The sequence below is a fragment of the Leucoraja erinacea genome, chromosome 13, assembly GCF_028641065.1.
Source record: "Leucoraja erinacea ecotype New England chromosome 13, Leri_hhj_1, whole genome shotgun sequence".
Taxonomy (NCBI): domain Eukaryota; kingdom Metazoa; phylum Chordata; class Chondrichthyes; order Rajiformes; family Rajidae; genus Leucoraja; species Leucoraja erinaceus.
The window spans coordinates 44766988-44784127 of NC_073389.1; the positions used below are offsets into that span (position 1 = coordinate 44766988).

General features: G+C 42.6%; 1 protein-coding gene across 1 annotated transcript in view; it reads right to left on the reverse strand.

The window, feature by feature from the left end:
* The window catches only part of LOC129702489 (pneumococcal serine-rich repeat protein-like), a 56219-nt gene that overhangs the window by 18688 nt on the left and 20391 nt on the right, over positions 1-17140 (reverse strand). Inside the window, exon 7 of the mRNA XM_055644215.1 lies at positions 114-16307. Coding sequence (XP_055500190.1) covers positions 114-16307 — 16194 coding nt within the window. The remainder of the gene's footprint in view (positions 1-113; positions 16308-17140) is intronic.

The following is a 17140-nucleotide window of genomic DNA, read 5'->3' on the forward strand; positions in this document are numbered from 1 at the left end:
AAATCGTGACATAAGTACAGTTTTCAAAGTAAACTATGATTTTGTTCGCAAACAATGGAGAATTGGTATATACTGGGGTGGAGGCGAGTGACAATAAGAATCAAGCAACTTACCGCATATACTAGCACTGTTTGTGGTGGTGGGAGCAGTGGTTGTGGTTGTTGTTGTCGGTCTGGTGGTAGTGGTGGTAGTGGTGGCTGCTGTAGTGCTGGTGGTGCTAGTGATTGTTGGAGGACTGGTGGAGGATGTTGTAGGGCTGGTAATAGTGGTCACTGCTGTAGTATTGGTGGTATTAGTGATCATTGCCGGACTGGTGGTGAATGGTGCAGAGTTGAGAGCAGTGGTCACTGCTGTAGTATTGGCGGTATTAGTCATCATTGCCGGACTGGTGGTGAATGTTGCAGAGTTGGGAGCAGTGGTCACTGCTGTAGTACTGATGGTACTAGTGATCGTTGTAGGATTGGTGGTCATGGTAGCTGCTGCAACACTGGTGGTACCAGTCATCTGTGTCAGACTGGTGGTGGTGGTGGTGGTGGTTGTTGTGGGACTGCTCATGGTGGTGGTTGTAGGACCAGTGGTACTGGTGGTAGTTATGGTACTCATAGTACTGGTGTTTGTAGTGGGACTGGTGGTGTTGATGATGATAGTTGTTGTAGGACTAGTGGTGCTGGTGGTTGCTGCAGTACTGGTGACACTAGTGATTGTTGTAGGACTGCTGATGATGGAGGTGGCTGTCGGACTGCTAGTGACGTTGGTTGTGGTAGAACTGTTGGTGACGGTGGTTGTTGTATTATTACTGATGCTGGTGTTCATTGTAGGACTGATAATTCTGGCGGTTGTAGGATTGGTGGTACTGGCGAGGGTTGTCGGACTGATGGTACTGGTGGTTGTAGTAGGACTGTTGATGCTGGTGGCTGTGGGACTGATGGTGCTGGTATTTGCTGTAGAACTGCTCATGCTGGAGAGGATAGTTGTTGTAGGACTAGTGGTTGTTCCTGCAATTGATTCAGTCGTTGCACCGGATGATGATACCGCTGTTCCAATGCTTGATTCAGTTGTTGCACTGGAGTTTGCTACAGTTGTTTCTGTGTTTGACTGGACTGTCGCAATGGATGTGGATTCTGATGTTTCTGTGTTCGTTTCAGTTGTCACGCTGGATGTCAATGCAACTGTCACTGTGTTTGATTCACTCGTTGCACTGGGTGTCGATTCAGCTGCCCCTGTGTTGGGTTTTGTAGTAGCACTGGATATTGGCACATCCGTTGCTGTGCTTGCTTCAGTACTTGCACTGGATGTTGATTCTGTTGTTCCAGTGCTTGAGTTAATCGATGATTGACCTGTTCCTGTGTTTGATTCAGATGTTGCACTGGATGTTGCTACAGTCGTTCCTGTATTTGATTCAGTTACTGGTATCACTGTTGATTGAGCTGCCCCAGTGTTGGATTTAGTTGTGGTACTGGAAATTGATATAGCTGTTCCTGTGTTTAATTCCATAGTTATACTGGATATTGATTCAGTTATTGCAGTGTTTATTTCACTTATTGCACTGGACGTTGATTCAACTGTTCCTGTTACTGATTCAGTTGTTGCACTCAGTTTGGATGTAGCTGTTTCTCTGGTTGATTCAGTGGGTATTACTTCAGCTGTTCCAGTGTTGGTAGTTGCACTGGATGTTAGTTCAACTGTCCCTGCATTTGATTTTGTTGTTTCACTGGTAGCCAATTCAGTTGATCCTGTGTTTGATTCAGTCATTGCACTGAATGCGGATTCTGTTGTTGCTGTGCTTGATTCAGTTGTCACACTGGATGTTGATGTAACTGTTCCAGTGTTTGTGTCAGAAGTTGCCCTTGTTGTCAGTTCTCTTGTTGCAGTGTTTGATTCACTTGTTGTACCTGATGTTGATTCTGATGTTCCTGTGTTTGCTTCAGTAGCTGTAGCCATTGTTAATTTTGTTGTTGCTGTGTTGGATTCTGTTGTCGCACTGTTTGTCGATGCACCTGTTCCTGTGTTTAATGCAGTAGTTGCACTGGATGTTGATTCTGTTGTTGCATTGGATGCAGTTTTCGTTGCTGCACTAGCAGTTGATTCATTTGTTACTGTACTGAATTCCGTTGTCACACTGGATGTGGATGTAGCTGTTCCAGTGTTTTTTTCCGATGTTGCCCTTGTTGTTAGTTCAGTTGTTGCAGGTTTTAATTCACTTGTTGCACTGGATGTTGACTCCAATCTTTCTGTGTTTGATGCAGCAGTTGATCTGGAAATCGATTCTGTTGTTGCTGTATTCAATTCTGGTGTCACATTGTTTGTGGCATCAGCTGTTTCTGTGTTTAATGCAGTAGTTACACTGGGCGTTGATTCTGCTGTTGCACTGGGTATTGATTCTGTTGTTCCACTGGATATCAATTTGGTTGTTCCCGCATTGGTTTCTGTGGTGACACTGGACGTTGGTTCACCTGTTCCTGTGTTTGGTTCAGTTGCCACACTGTTTGTTGATCTTGTTGCTGTATTGGACATAGAATCTGTTGTTGCTGTGCTTGAATTTGTTGTCACACTGGATGTGGATGCAACAGTTCCAGTGTTTGTTTCAGAAGTTGCCTTTGTTGTTAGTTCTGTTGTTGCAGTGTATGATTTACTTGTTGCACTGGATGTTGATTTTGAATTTCCTGTATTGGTTTCAACTGTTGCACTGGATATTGGTTCTCCTGTTCCTGTGTTTGATTCAGTAATTGTAACAGTTGTCAATGCTGTTTCTGTATTGGGTTCTGTTGTCACACTGTTTGTCGATTCACCTGTTACTATGTTTAATGCTGTCGTTGCACTGGAAATTGATTCAGTTGTTACTGTATTTGATTCAGTTGTTGTATTGGATGTTGATGTGACTGTTTCAGTGTTTGTTTCAGAAGTTGCCCTTGGTGTTAGTTCTGTTGTTGCAGTGTTTGATTCACTTGTTGCACTGGATGTGGATTCCGATATTCCCGTATTGGTTTCAACTGTTGCACTGGATATAGGTTCGCCTGTTCCTGTGTTTGATTCAGTTGTTGTACCGGTTGTCGAAGCTGTTCCTGTGTTGGGTTCCGCTGTCACACTGTTTGTCGATTCAGCTGTTACTGTGTTTAATGCAGTCGTTGCACTGGATGGTGATTCTGGTGTTGCACTGGGTATTGATTCTGTTGTTTCACTGGATATCGACTCAGTTGTTCCTGCATTGGTTTCAACAGTTGCACTGGACGTTGGTTCACCTGTTCCTGTGTTTGATTCGGCTGTTGTGCCAGTTGTTGATTCTGAAGTTGCAGTGATGTGTTCTGTTGTCATACTGTTTGTCAAGTCACCTGTTGCTGTGTTTAATGCAGTAGTGCCACTGGAAAATGATTGAGTTGTTGCTGTGTTTGATAGAATTGTTGGGCTGGACATTGATACAGTTGTTCCCGTGTTGGTTTCAGTTGTTGCACTGGATGTTGGTTCACCTGTTCCAGTGTTTGATTCAGTCGTTATACCAGTCGTCGATTCTGTTGTTGCTGTGTTGGTTTCTGTTGTCGCACTGACTGTCGATGCAGCTGTTCCTGTGTTTAAAGCTGTAATTGCACTGGATATTGTTTCAGTTGTCACATTGAATGTTGGTTGTGTTGCAGTATTGGATATTGTATCTGTTGGTGCTGTGTTTGAACCCATTGTCACACTGGATGTGGAAGTAACTGTTCCAGTGTTTGTTTCAGAAGTTGCCTTTGTTGTTAGTTCTGTTGTTGCAGTGTTTGATTCACTTGTTGCACTGGATGCTGATTCAGTTGCTCCTGTGTTTGATTCAGTTGTTGAACTGGTCGCCGATTCTGTTGTTGCTGTGATGGGTTCTGTTGTCGCACTGTTTGTTGACTCAGCTGTTCCAGTGTTTGTTTCAGATGTTGCCCTTGGAGTTGGTTCGGTTGTTGCTGTGTTTGATTGAATTGTTGGGCTGGACATTGATACAGTTGTTCCCGTGTTGGTTTCAGTTGTCGTACTGGATGTTGTTTCACCTGTTCCTGTGTTTGATTCAGTTGTTGTACTGGTTGTCAATTCTGTTGTTGCTGTGTCGGGTTCTGTTGTCACACTGAATGTTGGTTGTGTTGCTGTATTGGATATTGAATCTGTTGTAGCTGTGTTTGAATCACTTGTTACACTGGATGTGGATGTAACTGTTCCAGTGTTTGTTTCTGAAGTTGCCTCTGTTGTTAGTTCTGTTGTTGCAGTGTTTGATTCACTTGTCGCACTGGATGTTGATTCAGTTGCCCCTGTGCTTGATTCAGATGTTGTACCAGATATTGACACAGTTGTTCCCGTGTCGGTTTCAGCTGTTGCACTGGATGTTGGTTCACCTGTTCCTGTGTTGGATTCAGTCGTTGTACCGGTCGTCGATTCTGTTGTTGCTGTGTTGGGTTCTGTTGTCGCACTGGCTGTCGATGCAGCTGTTCCTGTAATTAAAGCTGTAATTGCACTGGATATTGATTCAGTTGTCACTCTGGATGTTGATGTAGCTGTTCCTGTGTTTGTTTCAGAAGTTGCCCTTGGTGTTAGTTCTGTTGTTGCAGTGTTTGATTCACTTGTTGCACTGGATGTGGATTCCAATATTCCCGTATTGGTTTCAACTGTTGCACTGGATATTGGTTCGCCTGTTCCTGTGTTTGATTCAGTTGTTGTACCAGTTGTCGATGCTGTTCCTGTGTTGGGTTCCACTGGCACACTGTTTGTCGATTCAGCTGTTACTGTGTTTAATGCAGTCGTTGCACTGGATGATGATTCTGGTGTTGCACTGGGTATTGATTCTGTTGTTCCACTGGATATCGACTCAGTTGTTCCTGCATTGGTTTCAACAGTTGCACTGGACGTTGGTTCACCTGTTCCTGTGTTTGATTTGGCTGTTGTGCCAGTTGTTGATTCTGAAGTTGCAGTGATGTGTTCTGTTGTCATACTGTTTGTCAATTCACCTGTTGCTGTGTTTAATGCAGTAGTTGCATTAGAATTTGATTCAGTTGTTACTGTATTTGATTCAGTTGCTGCATTGGATGTTGATGTAACTGTACCAGTGTTTGTTTCAGAAGTTGCCCTTGTTGTAAGTTGTGTTGTCTCAGTGTTTGATTCACTTGTTCCACTGGATGTTGATTCCAATATTTCTGTGTTAGACGCAGCAGTTGAACTGGAAATTGATTCTGTTGTTGCTGTGTTGGGTTCTGTTGTCTCAGTGTTTGTCGTTTCAGCTGTTTCTGTGTTTAATGCAGTCGTTGCACTGGATGTTGATTCTGCTGTTGCACTGGGCATTGATTCTGTTGTTCCACTGGATACCAATTTGGTTGTTGCTGCATTGGTTTCAGCAGTTGCACTGGATGTTGATTCATCTGTTCCTGTGTTTGATTCTGTCGTACCGGTTGTTGCTGTGTTGGGTTCTGTTGTCGCACTGTTTGTCGATTCAGCTGTTTCTGTGGTTAATGCATTCGTTACACTGGATGTTAATTCTGATGTTGCGCTGGGTATTGATACTTTTGTTCCACTGGATATCAATTCAGATGTTCCTGCATTGGTTTCAGCTGTTGCACTGGATGTTGGTTCACTTGTTCCTGTGTTTGATTCAGCTGTTGTACCAGTTGTTGATTCTGTTGTTGCAGTGTTGGGTTCTGTTGTCATACTGTTTGTCAATTCACCTGTTGCTGTGTTTAATGCAGAAGTGCTACTGGAATCTGATTGAGTTGTTGCTGTGTTTGATTGAATTGTTGGGCTGGACATTGATACAGTTGTTCCCGTGTTGGTTTCAGTTGTCGCACTGGATGTTGTTTCACCTGTTCCTGTATTTGATTCAGTTGTTGTACTGGTTGTCAATTCTGTTGTTGCTGTGTCGGGTTCTGTTGTCACACTGAATGTTGGTTGTGTTGCTGTATTGGATATTGAATCTGTTGTAGCTGTGTTTGAATCACTTGTCACACTGGATGTGGATGTAACTGTTCCAGTGTTTGTTTCTGAAGTTGCCCCTGTTGTTAGTTCTGTTGTTGCAGTGTTTGATTCACTTGTCGCATTGGATGTTGATTCAGTTGCTCCTGTGTTTGATTCAGATGTTGTACCGGTCGTCGATTCTGTTGTTGCAGTGTTGGGTTCTGTTGTCGCACTGACTGTCGATGCAGCTGTTCCTGTAATTAAAGCTGTAATTGCACTGGATACTGATTCAGTTGTCACTCTGGATGTTGATGTAGCTGTTCCTGTGTTTGTTTCAGAAGTTGCCCTTGGTGTTAGTTCTGTTGTTGCAGTGTTTGATACAGCAGTTGCACTGGATGCTGATTCCAATATTCTTGTACTGTTTTCAACTGTTGCACTGGATGTTGGTTCACCTGTTCCTGTGTTTGATTCAGTTGTTGTACTGGTTGTCAATTCTGTTGTTGCTGTGTCGGGTTCTGTTGTCACACTGAATGTTGGTTGTGTTGCTGTATTGGATATTGAATCTGTTGTAGCTGTGTTTGAATCACTTGTTACACTGGATGTGGATGTAACTGTTCCAGTGTTTGTTTCTGAAGTTGCCTCTGTTGTTAGTTCTGTTGTTGCAGTGTTTGATTCACTTGTCGCACTGGATGTTGATTCAGTTGCCCCTGTGCTTGATTCAGATGTTGTACCAGATATTGATACAGTTGTTCCCGTGTTGGTTTCAGCTGTTGCACTGGATGTTGGTTCACCTGTTCCTGTGTTGGATTCAGTCGTTGTACCGGTCGTCGATTCTGTTGTTGCTGTGTTGGGTTCTGTTGTCGCACTGACTGTCGATGCAGCTGTTCCTGTAATTAAAGCTGTAATTGCACTGGATATTGATTCAGTTGTCACTCTGGATGTTGATGTAGCTGTTCCTGTGTTTGTTTCAGAAGTTGCCCTTGGTGTTAGTTCTGTTGTTGCAGTGTTTGATTCACTTGTTGCACTGGATGTGGATTCCAATATTCCCGTATTGGTTTCAACTGTTGCACTGGATATTGGTTCGCCTGTTCCTGTGTTTGATTCAGTTGTTGTACCAGTTGTCGATGCTGTTCCTGTGTTGGGTTCCACTGGCACACTGTTTGTCGATTCAGCTGTTACTGTGTTTAATGCAGTCGTTGCACTGGATGATGATTCTGGTGTTGCACTGGGTATTGATTCTGTTGTTCCACTGGATATCGACTCAGTTGTTCCTGCATTGGTTCCAACAGTTGCACTGGACGTTGGTTCACCTGTTCCTGTGTTTGATTTGGCTGTTGTGCCAGTTGTTGATTCTGAAGTTGCAGTGATGTGTTCTGTTGTCATACTGTTTGTCAATTCACCTGTTGCTGTGTTTAATGCAGTAGTTGCATTAGAATTTGATTCAGTTGTTACTGTATTTGATTCAGTTGCTGCATTGGATGTTGATGTAACTGTTGCCCAGTTTGTTTCAGAAGTTGCCCTTGTTGTAAGTTGTGTTGTCTCAGTGTTTGATTCACTTGTTCCACTGGATGTTGATTCCAATATTTCTGTGTTAGACGCAGCAGTTGAACTGGAAATTGATTCTGTTGTTGCTGTGTTGGGTTCTGTTGTCTCAGTGTTTGTCGTTTCAGCTGTTTCTGTGTTTAATGCAGTCGTTGCACTGGATGTTGATTCTGCTGTTGCACTGGGCATTGATTCTGTTGTTCCACTGGATACCAATTTGGTTGTTGCTGCATTGGTTTCAGCAGTTGCACTGGATGTTGATTCATCTGTTCCTGTGTTTGATTCTGTCGTACCGGTTGTTGCTGTGTTGGGTTCTGTTGTCGCACTGTTTGTCGATTCAGCTGTTTCTGTGGTTAATGCATTCGTTACACTTGTTGCACTGGATGGTGATTGTGATGAGCCTGTGATTGTTTCTATTGTTGCACTGGATGCATACTCTGTTGCTGCACTAGATGTTGATTCATTTGTTACTGTGCTGGATTCCGTTGTCACACTGGATGTTGATGTAATGTTTCCAGTGTTTGTTTCGGAAGTTGCCCTTGTTGTTAGTTGTGTCGTCACAGTGTTTATTTCACTTGTTGCACTGGATGTTGATTCCAATATTTCTGTGTTTGACGCAGCAGTTGAACTGGAAATTGATTCTGTTGTCACTGTGTTGGGTTCTGTTGTCTCACTGTTTGTCGATTCAGCTGTTTCTGTGTTCAATGCATTCGTTACACTGGATGTTAATTCTGATGTTGCGCTGGGTATTGATTCTGTTGTTCCACTGGATATCAATTCAGATGTTCCTGCATTGGTTTCAGCTGTTGCACTGGATGTTGGTTCACTTGTTCCTGTGTTTGATTCAGCTGTTGTACCAGTTGTTGATTCTGTTGTTGCAGTGTTGGGTTCTGTTGTCATACTGTTTGTCAATTCACCTGTTGCTGTGTTTAATGCAGTAGTGTCACTGGAAACTGATTGAGTTGTTGCTGTGTTTGATTGAATTGTTGGGCTGGACATTGATGCAGTTGTTCCCGTGTTGGTTTCAGTTGTCGCACTGGATGTTGTTTCACCTGTTCCTGTGTTTGATTCAGTTGTTGTACTGGTTGTCAATTCTGTTGTTGCTGTGTCGGGTTCTGTTGTCACACTGAATGTTGTTTGTGTTGCTGTATTGGATATTGAATCTGTTGTAGCTGTGTTTGAATCACTTGTCACACTGGATGTGGATGTAACTGTTCCAGTGTTTGTTTCTGAAGTTGCCTCTGTTGTTAGTTCTGTTGTTGCAGTGTTTGATTCACTTGTCGCACTGGATGTTGATTCAGTTGCTCCTGTGTTTGATTCAGATGTTGTACCAGATATTGATACAGTTGTTCCCGTGTTGGTTTCAGCTGTTGCACTGGATGTTGGTTCACCTGTTCCTGTGTTGGATTCAGTCGTTGTACCAGTCGTCGATTCTGTTGTTGCTGTGTTGGGTTCTGTTGTCGCACTGACTGTCGATGCAGCTGTTCCTGTAATTAAAGCTGTAATTGCACTGGATATTGATTCAGTTGTCACTCTGGATGTTGATGTAGCTGTTCCTGTGTTTGTTTCAGAAGTTGCCCTTGGTGTTAGTTCTGTTGTTGCAGTGTTTGATACAGCAGTTGCACTGGATGCTGATTCCAATATTCCTGTACTGGTTTCAACTGTTGCACTGGATGTTGGTTCGCCTGTTCCTGTGTTTGATTCAGTTGTTGTACCGGTTGTCGATGCTGTTCCTGTGTTGGGTTCCGCTGGCACACTGTTTGTCGATTCAGCTGTTACTGTGTTTAATGCTGTAGTTGCATTAGAATTTGATTCAGTTGTTACTGTATTTGATTCAGTTGTTGCATTGGATGTTGATGTAACTGTCCCAGTGTTTATTTCAGAAGTTGCCATTGTTGATAGTTGTGTTGTCTCAGTGTTTGATTCACTTGTTCCACTGGATGTTGATTCCAATATTTCTGTGTTAGACGCAGCAGTTGAACTGGAAATTGATTCTGTTGTTGCTGTGTTGGGTTCTGTTGTCTCAGTGTTTGTCGTTTCAGCTGTTTCTGTGTTTAATGCAGTTGTTACACTGGATGTTAATTCTGGTGTTGCACTGGGCATTGATTCCGTTGTTCCACTGGATACCAATTTGGTTGTTCCTGCATTGGTTTCAGCAGTTGCACTGGATGTTGATTCATCTGTTCCTGTGTTTGATTCTGTCGTACCGGTTGTTGCTGTGTTTGGTTCTGTTGTCGCACTGTTTGTCGATTCAGCTGTTCCAGTGTTTACTTTAGAAGTTACGCTTGTTGTTAATTGTGTTGTCGCTGTGTCTGATTCACTTGTTGCACTGGATGGTGATTGTGATGAGTCTGTGATTGTTTCTATTGTTGCACCGGATGCATACTCTGTTGCTGCACTAGATGTTGATTCATTTGTTACTGTGCTGGATTCCGTTGTCACACTGGATGTTGATGTAATGTTTCCAGTGTTTGTTTCGGAAGTTGCCCTTGTTGTTAATTGTGTTGTCGCTGTGTCTGATTCACTTGTTGCACTGGATGGTGATTGTGATGAGCCTGTGATTGTTTCTATTGTTGCACTGGATGCATACTCTGTTGCTGCACTAGATGTTGATTCATTTGTTGCTGTGCTGGATTCCGTTGTCACACTGGATGTTGATGTAATGTTTCCAGTGTTTGTTTCGGAAATTGCCCTTGTTGTTAGTTGTGTCGTCACAGTGTTTATTTCACTTGTTGCACTGGATGTTGATTCCAATATTTCTGTGTTTGACGCAGCAGTTGAACTGGAAATTGATTCTGTTGTTGCTGTGTTGGGTTCTGTTGTCTCACTGTTTGTCGATTCAGCTGTTTCTGTGTTTAATGCATTTGTTACACTGGATGTTAATTCTGATGTTGCGCTGGGTATTGATTCTGTTGTTCCACTGGATATCAATTCAGATGTTCCTGCATTGGTTTCAGCTGTTGCACTGGATGTTGGTTCACTTGTTCCTGTGTTTGATTCAGCTGTTGTACCAGTTGTTGATTCTGTTGTTGCAGTGTTGGGTTCTGTTGTCATACTGTTTGTCAATTCACCTGTTGCTGTGTTTAATGCAGTAGTGCTACTGGAAACTGATTGAGTTGTTGCTGTGTTTGATTGAATTGTTGGGCTGGACATTGATGCAGTTGTTCCCGTGTTGGTTTCAGTTGTCGCACTGGATGTTGTTTCACCTGTTCCTGTGTTTGATTCAGTTGTTGTACTGGTTGTCAATTCTGTTGTTGCTGTGTCGGGTTCTGTTGTCACACTGAATGTTGTTTGTGTTGCTGTATTGGATATTGAATCTGTTGTAGCTGTGTTTGAATCACTTGTCACACTGGATGTGGATGTAACTGTTCCAGTGTTTGTTTCTGAAGTTGCCTCTGTTGTTAGTTCTGTTGTTGCAGTGTTTGATTCACTTGTCGCACTGGATGTTGATTCAGTTGCTCCTGTGTTTGATTCGGATGTTGTACCAGATATTGATACAGTTGTTCCCGTGTCGGTTTCAGCTGTTGCACTGGATGTTGGTTCACCTGTTCCTGTGTTGGATTCAGTCGTTGTACCAGTCGTCGATTCTGTTGTTGCTGTGTTGGGTTCTGTTGTCGCACTGACTGTCGATGCAGCTGTTCCTGTAATTAAAGCTGTAATTGCACTGGATATTGATTCAGTTGTCACTCTGGATGTTGATGTAGCTGTTCCTGTGTTTGTTTCAGAAGTTGCCCTGGGTGTTAGTTCTGTTGTTGCAGTGTTTGATACAGCAGTTGCACTGGATGCTGATTCCAATATTCCTGTACTGGTTTCAACTGTTGCACTGGATGTTGGTTCGCCTGTTCCTGTGTTTGATTCAGTTGTTGTACCGGTTGTCGATGCTGTTCCTGTGTTGGGTTCCGCTGGCACACTGTTTGTCGATTCAGCTGTTACTGTGTTTAATGCTGTAGTTGCATTAGAATTTGATTCAGTTGTTACTGTATTTGATTCAGTTGTTGCATTGGATGTTGATGTAACTGTCCCAGTGTTTATTTCAGAAGTTGCCATTGTTGATAGTTGTGTTGTCTCAGTGTTTGATTCACTTGTTCCACTGGATGTTGATTCCAATATTTCTGTGTTAGACGCAGCAGTTGAACTGGAAATTGATTCTGTTGTTGCTGTGTTGGGTTCTGTTGTCTCAGTGTTTGTCGTTTCAGCTGTTTCTGTGTTTAATGCAATCGTTACACTGGATGTTAATTCTGGTGTTGCACTGGGCATTGATTCTGTCGTTCCACTGGATACCAATTTGGTTGTTCCTGCATTGGTTTCAGCAGTTGCACTGGATGTTGATTCATCTGTTCCTGTGTTTGATTCTGTCTTACCGGTTGTTGCTGTGTTGGGTTCTGTTGTCGCACTGTTTGTCGATTCAGCTGTTCCAGTGTTTACTTTAGAAGTTACGCTTGTTGTTAATTGTGTTGTCGCCGTGTCTGATTCACTTGTTGCACTGGATGGTGATTGTGATGTACCTGTGATTGTTTCTATTGTTGCACCGGATGCATACTCTGTTGCTGCACTAGATGTTGATTCATTTGTTACTGTGCTGGATTCCGTTGTCACACTGGATGTTGATGTAATGTTTCCAGTGTTTGTTTCGGAAGTTGCCCTTGTTGTTAATTGTGTTGTCGCTGTGTCTGATTCACTTGTTGCACTGGATGGTGATTGTGATGAGCCTGTGATTGTTTCTATTGTTGCACTGGATGCATACTCTGTTGCTGCACTAGATGTTGATTCATTTGTTGCTGTGCTGGATTCCGTTGTCACACTGGATGTTGATGTAATGTTTCCAGTGTTTGTTTCGGAAGTTGCCCTTGTTGTTAGTTGTGTCGTCACAGTGTTTATTTCACTTGTTGCACTGGATGTTGATTCCAATATTTCTGTGTTTGACGCAGCAGTTGAACTGGAAATTGATTCTGTTGTCGCTGTGTTGGGTTCTGTTGTCTCACTGTTTGTCGATTCAGCTGTTTCTGTGTTTAATGCATTTGTTACACTGGATGTTAATTCTGATGTTGCGCTGGGTATTGATTCTGTTGTTCCACTGGATATCAATTCAGATGTTCCTGCATTGGTTTCAGCTGTTGCACTGGATGTTGGTTCACTTGTTCCTGTGTTTGATTCAGCTGTTGTACCAGTTGTTGATTCTGTTGTTGCAGTGTTGGGTTCTGTTGTCATACTGTTTGTCAATTCACCTGTTGCTGTGTTTAATGCAGTAGTGTCACTGGAAACTGATTGAGTTGTTGCTGTGTTTGATTGAATTGTTGGGCTGGACATTGATGCAGTTGTTCCCGTGTTGGTTTCAGTTGTCGCACTGGATGTTGTTTCACCTGTTCCTGTGTTTGATTCAGTTGTTGTACTGGTTGTCAATTCTGTTGTTGCTGTGTCGGGTTCTGTTGTCACACTGAATGTTGGTTGTGTTGCTGTATTGGATATTGAATCTGTTGTAGCTGTGTTTGAATCACTTGTCACACTGGATGTGGATGTAACTGTTCCAGTGTTTGTTTCTGAAGTTGCCTCTGTTGTTAGTTCTGCTGTTGCAGTGTTTGATTCACTTGTCGCACTGGATGTTGATTCAGTTGCTCCTGTGTTTGATTCAGATGTTGTACCAGATATTGATACAGTTGTTCCCGTGTTGGTTTCAGCTGTTGCACTGGTCGTCGATTCTGTTGTTGCCGTGTTGGGTTCTGTTGTCGCACTGACTGTCGATTCAGCTGTTCCTGTAGTTAAAGCTGTAATTGCACTGGATATTGATTCAGTTGTCACTCTGGATGTTGATGTAGCTGTTCCTGTGTTTGTTTCAGAAGTTGCCCTTGGTAATAGTTCTGTTGTTGCAGTGTTTGATACAGCAGTTGCACTGGATGCTGATTCCAATATTCCTGTACTGGTTTCAACTGTTGCACTGGATGTTGGTTCGCCTGTTCCTGTGTTTGATTCAGTTGTTGTACCGGTTGTCGATGCTGTTCCTGTGTTGGGTTCCGCTGTCACACTGTTTGTCGATTCAGCTGTTACTGTGTTTAATGCTATAGTTGCATTAGAATTTGATTCAGTTGTTACTGTATTTGATTCAGTTGTTGCATTGGATGTTGATGTAACTGTTCCAGTGTTTATTTCAGGAGTTGCCCTTGTTGTTAGCTGTGTTGTCTCAGTGTTTGATTCACTTGTTCCACTGGATGTTGATTCCAATATTTCTGTGTTAGACGCAGCAGTTGAACTGGAAATTGATTCTGTTGTTGCTGTGTTGGGTTCTGTTGTCTCAGTGTTTGTCGTTTCAGCTGTTTCTGTGTTTAATGCAATCGTTACACTGGATGTTAATTCTGGTGTTGCACTGGGCATTGATTCTGTCGTTCCACTGGATACCAATTTGGTTGTTCCTGCATTGGTTTCAGCAGTTGCACTGGATGTTGATTCATCTGTTCCTGTGTTTGATTCTGTCTTACCGGTTGTTGCTGTGTTGGGTTCTGTTGTCGCACTGTTTGTCGATTCAGCTGTTCCAGTGTTTACTTTAGAAGTTACGCTTGTTGTTAATTGTGTTGTCGCCGTGTCTGATTCACTTGTTGCACTGGATGGTGATTGTGATGTACCTGTGATTGTTTCTATTGTTGCACCGGATGCATACTCTGTTGCTGCACTAGATGTTGATTCATTTGTTACTGTGCTGGATTCCGTTGTCACACTGGATGTTGATGTAATGTTTCCAGTGTTTGTTTCGGAAGTTGCCCTTGTTGTTAGTTGTGTTGTCACAGTTTTTATTTCACTTGTTGCACTGGATGTTGATTCCAATATTTCTGTGTTTGACGCAGCAGTTGAAATGGAAATTGATTCTGTTGTTGCTGTGTTGCGTTCTGTTGTCTCACTGTTTGTCGATTCAGCTGTTTCTGTGTTTAATGCATTCGTTACACTGGATGTTAATTCTGATGTTGCACTGGGTATTAATTCTGTTGTTCCACTGGATATCAATTCAGATGTTCCTGCATTGGTTTCAGCTGTTGCACTGGATGTTGGTTCACTTGTTCCTGTGTTTGATTCAGCTGTTGTACCAGTTGTTGATTCTGTTGTTGCAGTGTTGGGTTCTGTTGTCATACTGTTTGTCAATTCACCTGTTGCTGTGTTTAATGCAGTAGTGCTACTGGAAACTGATTGAGTTGTTGCTGTGTTTGATAGATTTGTTGGATACATTGATACAGTTGTTCCCGTGTTGGTTTCAGTTGTCGCACTGGATGTTGTTTCACCTGTTCCTGTGTTTGATTCAGTTGTTGTACTGGTTGTCAATTCTGTTGTTGCTGTGTCGGGTTCTGTTGTCACACTGAATGTTGGTTGTGTTGCTGTATTGGATATTGAATCTGTTGTTGCTGTGTTTGAATCACTTGTCACACTGGATGTGGATGTAATTGTTCCAGTGTTTGTTTCTGACGTTGCCTCTGTTGTTAGTTCTGTTGTTGCAGTGTTTGATTGACTTGTTGCACTGGATGTAGACTCAGCCTGTCCTGTGTTGGACTTTGTTGTTTCACTTGTTGTAGATTCATTTGCTTGTGTGTCTGATTCAGCTGATGTACTCAATGTTGATTGAGCTGTTTCTGTGTTGGCTCCTGGTGTTGCACTGGATGTTAGTTCAGTTGTTACTGTGTTTGATTCAGTCATTGTATTTGCTGTTGATTCTGTTGTTCCTGTGTCAGGTTCTGTTGTTGTACTGTTTGTCATTTCAGTGTTTGATTCTGTTGCTGCACTCAATGGGGAATCAGTTGTTCCAGTGTTCGATTCTGTTGTAGCACTGGTTGCAAATCCAGTCCCTGTGTTTGATTCAGTCATTGCACTGGATGTGGATTCAGCTGTTCCTGTTATCGATTCAGTTGCTGCACTGGTTGCGGCTGTTGCTGTTTCCGTGTTTGTTTCACTTGTTGGACTGGATGCTGCATCAGCCGTCACAGGGCTTGATTCACTTGTTGCACTGGATAATGTTTCTGTCATCGCACTTGACATAAATTCAGCTGTTGCACTGGACATCAATTCAGTTGATGCACTGGATATTGATTCTGTTGTTGGATTGGCTAGGGACTCAGTTGTTGCACTGGTTATGGATTCAGCTGTAGCACTGGAGATAGATTCAGTTGTTGCACTGGATATAGATTCAATTGCTGCACTGGATATAGATTCAGTTGCTGCACTGGAGATAGATTCAGTTTCTGCACTAGGTATAGATTCAGTTTCTGCACTGGAGATGGACTCAGTTGCTGCACTTGATATTGATTCAGTTGCTGCACGGGAGGTAGTTTCAGTTGCTGCACTGGACATTGATTCAGTTGCAGCACTGGAGATGGATTCAGTTGCTGCACTAGATATAAATTCCGTTGATAAACTGGACATTGATTCTGTTGTTGCACTGAATGTTGACTCAGCCAGTCCTGTGCTTGTATCGGTTGCTCCACTGATTGCAGATTCAGTTGTTTGTGTGGCTGATTCAGTTGATGTACTCAATGTTGATTGAGCTGTAACCGTGTTGGGTCCTGTTGCTGTACTGGATGTTGGTTCACCTGTTGCTGTGTTCGATTCATTTGCTCCACTCAATGTTGATGTAGCTGTTCCAGCGTTGGATTCTGTCACTGCACTGAATGTTGATTCAGACAATCCCGTTATTGATACCGTGGTGTCACTTGTTGCCGATTCAGTTGTTCCTGTTAATGAATCAATTAGAGTACTGGATGCTGTGACAACTGTTTCTGTGTTTGAGTTAGGTGTTGGACTGGACATTGATTCTGTTGTTGCTGTGGTTGATTCGCTTGCATTGGCCGTTGGTTCTGTTGCTGTTGTGTTTGATTCAGTTGTTGCACTGGGTATTGACGTAGCTGTAAATTAAATGCATGCTTAATTTTCATATGTAGTGAAACATAACAATGACATTTTTACTCTCAGCAGCATAACAGGACTGCAAGCACAGTACTCAATCAATGACATAATAAAACCAAACAAAAAATTAATTCAATATAATCAATGTTAGAACAAAACAAAACAAAAACCCGAAGTCCCTTTGCAACCAACACAGTTCATATTTCTAAATTCAGTTGGTGTTTTCAGTGTTAATAACTTGATGGATCTTTGGAAGAAGCTGTTCCTAAACCTGGAGATCATTATTTTTAGACCCCTATAACCTTCTTCCGATAGCAGGAGTGAAATGAGAGTGTGGCTAAGGTGGTGTGGGTCTTTGATGATGTTGGCTGCCTTTTTGAGGCAGCACCTCCTGTAGATCCCTTCGATGCAGGGGAGGTCTGTACCCGTGATGGACCAGGCAGTATCCACCACATTTTGTAATCTTCATTCCTGCTTGTCAGAGGTTGAGAGGAGATTGATAGAAATATATATAATTATGAAAGGCATAAATAGGGTTGACAGCCAGCACCTTTCTCCCAGGATAGAAATGTCAAACACCAGAGGGCATAGTTTTTAGGGCAGAGGGAGAATGTTTAAAGGAGATATGCAAGGCGTATTTTATATCGAGAGTGGTAAATACCTGGAATGCTCCATCAAGTCAAGTCAACTTTATTTGTCACATACACATACAAGATGTACGGTGAAATGAAAGTGGCAATGCCTGTGGGATTGTGCAAAATCAACAGAACAACAGAACAGAACAGAAACCAGTATTTACATTTAAAATAAAGACACAACAGTACTGACTCCC